Raw genomic sequence first — 5,558 nt, forward strand, 5'->3', positions numbered from 1 at the left:
CCCCCACCTGATCCTGGAGCCCCCACCCCTACCCCATGCAGGCCCTGGGCAGAGAAGAGGGCAGAGGGGAAGCATTGGCACGGGCGAAAGGCGAGGCGGTCAGAGGGGGTTCTCAGTGCTGGGGTTCAGGCAAGGGAGCCCCTGCGCGTGCACCCCCCCTTCCTGGGAGTAAGAGAAGGGGGCAGACAGACTCCTCTCCCTGGCCAGTCCCTATTGCACAGTCCGGGGGGTGGGGGTGGCGGGCGGAGGGCCCCGGGTGCCGATCCTTCGAGGGGCCCCGGCCGGGGTTAAGACTCTTCGGTGGTGGCCTGGCACAGTCGGGCTCCGGCTAAGTGGCCACGCTCCGCTTCTGGGAGGCTTCCAGCTCCTGCCGCTGCTTCAGCTCCTTCATCCTGCATGGGAGGCAAGGCAAGAGCATGACCCCCCCCTTGCAAGTGCTCCCCTCCGACAGCCCCCGATTCCAATCAGACCTCCTGTAAGTTTGCAAAGGGCAGCAGGGTGCCCCTCAGGAAACAACTGCCAATGACTCGAGCCAGTGAGCCATGCTGCATATTTCCCCTTGAGAGAAATTGGGGTGGGCGGGCAAATGGCTTCCTCGTCCCAAATAAGCCCTTTGGTCATCAGGCACTCTCAAGAACAGGGGACTGAAGAAGAAGAAGAAGAGATTGGATTTATACCCCACCCTTCACTACCCAAAGGTGTCTCAGAGCGGCTTACAACCTCCTTTCCCTTCCCCTCCCCACAACAGACACCCTGTGAGGTAGGTGGGGCTGAGAGAGCTCTGACAGAAACTGCTCTTTTCCAAGAACAGCTCTTATCAAAACTATGGCTTGCCCAAGGTCATCCAGCCAGGTGCGAGTGGAGGAGTGGGGAATCGAACCCGGTTCTCCCAGATTAGAGTCCGCGCACTTTACCACGACACCAAACTGGCTGGGCACAGTGTCCTGATGGAAGCGCAAGATCACATCTCAAGCTCTTCTGGAGTCCAACAGGCCCCGGGGATAAAAGGGAATCCAGTTTTTCCAGAATCTGAAAACGCATCCCGCAAATCCCACTCCTGGGGAGAACCCCGATTTCAGGCCTCCCAGACTCACCACCACATCTGGCGTTCCTAATCTCTTTATGGGGACACGGACCGTCCTGTAGCTGAGTCTCCAGGGACTCAGGCAGAGAAGCGCCCTGCCCAGCGCCAGAGAGACTGCCAGGGACTGAGCAGGCCAATCCGGGACTCTGCACCAGCTAGCCCAGGAGAAGGATTTCCCTGCTGAGAAACGGGCCCGAAGCCTGAATCCACTCTGGCGACAGAGCTGGGCCGTCTATCTATACCTTGTGACTAATAGCCACCGATGGACCTCTGCTCCATATGCTTATCTAATTCCCTCTTGAAGCCATCCATGCTTGTAGTCACCACCACCTCCTGTGGCAGTGAATTCCAAGTGTTAATCACTCTTTGGGTGACGAAGGACTTCCTTTTATCTGTTCTAACCCGACCGCTCAGCAATTTCATGGAGTGCCCACGAGTTCTTGTATTGTGAGAAAGGGAAGAAAGTACCTCTTTCTCTACCTGTTCTATCCCGTGCATAATCTTATTTCATGGAGTGCCCACGAGTTCTTGTATTGTGAGAAAGGGAAGAAAGTACCTCTTTCTCTACCTGTTCTATCCCATGCATAATCTTATAAACCTCGATCGTGTCACCCCTCAGCCGTTGTTTCTCCAAGCTAAAGAGCCCCAAGCGCTTTAACCTTTCTTCACAGGGGAAGTGTTCCAACCCTTTGATCATTCTAGTTGCCCTTTTCTGCACTTTATCCAAAGCTATAATATCCTTTTTAAGGTGTGGTGGCCAGAACTGTACACAGTATTCCAAATGAGGTCGCACCATTGATTTATATAGGGACATTGTGATATTGGCTGATCTGTTTTCAATACCCTTCCTAATAATCCCCAGCATAGCATTGGCCTTCTTTATTGCAGTCACACACTGTCTCGACATTTTCAGTGAGTTATCCACTACAACTCCAAGATCTCTCTCTTGATCAGTCTCTGCCAGTTCAGACCCCATCAACGTGTATTTATATTTAGGATTTTTGGCTCCAATGTGCATCACCTTGCACTTGGCCACATTGAACCCCATTTGCCATGTTGACGCCCACTCGCCCATCCTTGACAGATCCCCTTGGAGTGCCTCACAATCCTCACTGGTTTTCACCACCCTGAACAACTTTGTATCATCCGCAAATTTAGCCACTTCACTGCTTACTCCCAACTCCAAATCATTAATGAACAAGATAAAAAGCAGTGGACCAAGTACTGATCCCTGCGGTACCCCACTGCTTACCACCCTCCACTGAGAAAATTGCCCACCTACACTCACTCTCTGTTTTCTATGAACTAGCCAGTTTTTGATCCATAAAAGAACTTGTCCTTCTATCCCATGATTTTTGAGCTTACTTAGGAGCCTTTGATGAGGAACTTTATCAAAAGCTTTCTGGAAGTCAAGGTAAATAATATCTATTGGATCCCCCTTGTCCACATGTTTGTTCACCCCCTCAAAGAACACTAACAGGTTAGTGAGACAAGATCTTCCCTTACAGAAACCGTGCTGAGTCTGCCTCAATAGGTTTTGTTCATCTATGTGCCTACTAATTCTTTCCTTAATAATGGTTTCCACCAATTTACCCGGTATCGACGTCAGACTGACTGGCCTGTAATTTCCCGGATCTCCTCTGGAACCCTTTTTAAAGATGGGAGTGACATTAGCTACCTTCCAATCCTCAGGAATGGAGGCAGATTTTAAGGAAAGATTACATATCTTTGTCAGGAGATCTACAAGTTCACATTTGAGTTCTTTCAGAACTCTCGGATGTATGCCATCTGGGCCTGGTGATTTTTCAGTTTTTAAGTTGTCTATCAGTTTTAGGACCTCCTCTCTCATCACCTCAATCTGACTCAGGTCTTCCAACACCCCTCCTGAAATCAGTGGTTCTGGAGTGGGCAAGCACTTCTCATCTTCCACAGTGAAGACGGAGGCAAAAAATGCATTTAGCTTCTCAGCCATTTCCCTATCATCCTTCAATACTCCTTTTACCCCTTGGTCGTCCAAGGGCCCCACTGCCTCCCTGGCTGGTTTCCTGTTTCTAATGTATTTGAAGAAAGTTTTATTGTTGGTTTTTACGTTTTTTGCTATATGCTCCTCATATTCCCTTTTTGCCTGCCTGACCTCAGACTTGCATTTTATTTGCCATAGCCTGTGTTCCGTTTTATCAGCCTCACTGTGACTAGCTTTCCACTGCTTAAAGGAATTCTTTTTACTTTTTACAGCCTCCATTACTCTGTTTGTTAACCATGCCCCCCCCGTACCTGTGCCGGCAGCGCCGCAGGAACCGCATGATCTTGCGAGCGGCCTGATCTTGCTTCTTGGTGAGAAAAGTTCCCCTGTTGAGAGGAGAGCGACAGAGGTGTCATGGGGTGGGGGGGAGGCGCCTCATGGAAAAGCCAGACTGGGGCCCAGCCCCTCCTGCGCTCCAGACTCCTTGCAGGGGGGGCCAAGAGCACAGCTGCAGTTCCCCCATCTGCCAGATGAGAACAAGAGCGGCCAGCCTCGCAGGGCCGTCGCGTAGCACTGGCAAACACAGCCGTGATTGGCACAAACAATCCAGTGGGCCGCAAAAACGAGACCTCTCGAAGGCCAGCTGGGATTCGTGGGGGGAGGGGATGCTGCTGACCCCCCATGAAGTGACACAGCGGGGCTCCCAAGTGTGCCAGGGGCCTCCCTGGGTCAGACCGATGCAAGCGTCCCGGGCCACGCTCCCTCTCCGCTGCGGAGTCCTCTTGTGAGCAAACATTCTACTTTGTGAGCCACGGGCATTAATGCTGTGAGCGAGCGATTTAGCCGCTGCGTAAATCAGTCTGCTCTGGAGCCCCATCCTTCCTGAGCTGAGACAAAAACATGTCAGCTGGAGGCTAAAGAACTGTGAGCTGGCTCACACTCACTCAACCTAGAGGGAGCACTGGTCTCGGGGCCCAGCAAGTGCTTGGAGCTGCAGGGGGCGGGTGCCCAGCAGGGAGCTGTGGCCTCTCTGCCTTCTGCTTCTTCCCCACCACGCTCTCCTCCTGCGCTCCCATGAGGGGGCCTCACTTTCCTGCTCCCTCTCCCACAACCCCGAATCCAGGACGGGCAGTCTGAGGAGGAGGCCCTGCCTTCTGTCGCTGTCCCCTCTGCAGGCGGGGGTGGACGAGGGAGCCGGCCAGGGGTCCCTAGACGGCACCAGGAAAAAACTCCTGCGGCATCCATGGGGGGGTGGGGACACATCACAGGGCTAAAATTGCCGGGGGGGCCCCGCCTCTGAGAGAGAGCCCAGCGCCGGGCCCAGGCAGGGAGCCAGCCGGGGAATGGAACAGGCAGCCACGTGCTGAGAGAGACGGCCAAGCAGGTGGGCGCCACGCCACCCAGGCCGGGAGAGGGAGGGGCTGGGCCAGGGCGACGCCGGCGGAGAGGCCTTCCCTCCCTCCCTCCCTCCCGGCACCCACTTTATCTTCTGCTGCATGGCCGCTGCGGCGCGGTGCCCTGGCTTCAGCTTCTCGTACTCCTTGTAGCTGCGGTAGTACTGCTGGATCAGGACCGCGGCCCGCCGGCTCTGCTGGAACTTCTTCTGCTCGTAGTAGCTGCGGAACTTGCTCTGGATTAAGATGGCCGCCTGCGTCATCTTCTTGTAGAGGGCGTACTGTGCCGGGGAGCAGAGGGTGGGGGGGGGCATTAGCTCACGAGCGAGGGGCTCCCTTGAGGCATCCCCCCCCCCTCAAGATCCCAACCAGGGGTGGCTTGCGGCGTATGCAGACCCTGCCCCGGCACCCTCCTCAATGGCCAAGAGCACCTGGGCCCCCTGGGACGGCTTTGCACCCCTCCAGCGTAAAAGGTGTCTTACCAGGGAGGGAGGGAGGGGAGGGAAGCTCTGCTGACTCCCCCCTCCCCCCCCGAAGGCCCACCCTCTGGCCTGCAGATATGCCAGGACCCTAAAGCCAGAGCCAGAGGGGAACGCAGCCAGGACAGGGCCTGTAAGTTCTTGCTGCCTACTCACACACACACCCCTTCTCCACGAACCCCTCCCCCCCCCGTTTGTGCCCCCCAGCAGCAGAGAGACACTTTTCCTAAAAGGGGCTGATTAAAGCTCCTCTGGGACCCCCTCTCCCTTGCCCTGGTGCTGGCAGAAGCAATGCCACCCCCACCCCACCCTCCCCGTTTACCTTCAGAGCAATCCAGGTAAGCTTGCAAGACAGAGAGAGAGAGAGGAGAGGGGGCATTGGTTAGTTGGCGGGGGGGGGGCTGCGTGTGAGCGAGTGAGTGTGTGATCCCAGAGGTTCCCTGGTGGGGCTTTTGGGGGGCAGTGCATGCCATCCGGGGCAGAAACAACAGCTCTGAGGACACCCGCCCCAATCCTTGGACCCATTCCGAGGCTATACCTGCTTATACTTGCGGTAGCATCTCTGGATGACTGCGGCCGCCACCTCTTGCTGTTCCTTCAGCCGGCGACCCTGTAAGAGATTGCGGGGGGGGGGGGGG

General features: G+C 55.4%; 1 protein-coding gene across 1 annotated transcript in view; it reads right to left on the reverse strand.

The window, feature by feature from the left end:
• Window positions 1–11: 11 nt before the first annotated feature.
• CAMTA2 (calmodulin binding transcription activator 2) overlaps window positions 12–5,558 on the reverse strand; it is a 42,323-nt gene continuing 36,776 nt past the window's right edge. The window contains exons 19-22 of the mRNA XM_015427915.1: window positions 5,459–5,530; window positions 4,529–4,722; window positions 3,359–3,433; window positions 12–392 (exon numbers count right to left, since the gene is read on the reverse strand). Of these exons, the coding sequence (XP_015283401.1) occupies window positions 329–392; window positions 3,359–3,433; window positions 4,529–4,722; window positions 5,459–5,530 (405 nt within the window). The 3' untranslated portion in view covers window positions 12–328. The remainder of the gene's footprint in view (window positions 393–3,358; window positions 3,434–4,528; window positions 4,723–5,458; window positions 5,531–5,558) is intronic.

This window comes from Gekko japonicus, unplaced genomic scaffold (genome assembly GCF_001447785.1).
Source record: "Gekko japonicus isolate JY-2015 unplaced genomic scaffold, Gekko_japonicus_V1.1 scaffold761, whole genome shotgun sequence".
Classification (NCBI taxonomy): domain Eukaryota; kingdom Metazoa; phylum Chordata; class Lepidosauria; order Squamata; family Gekkonidae; genus Gekko; species Gekko japonicus.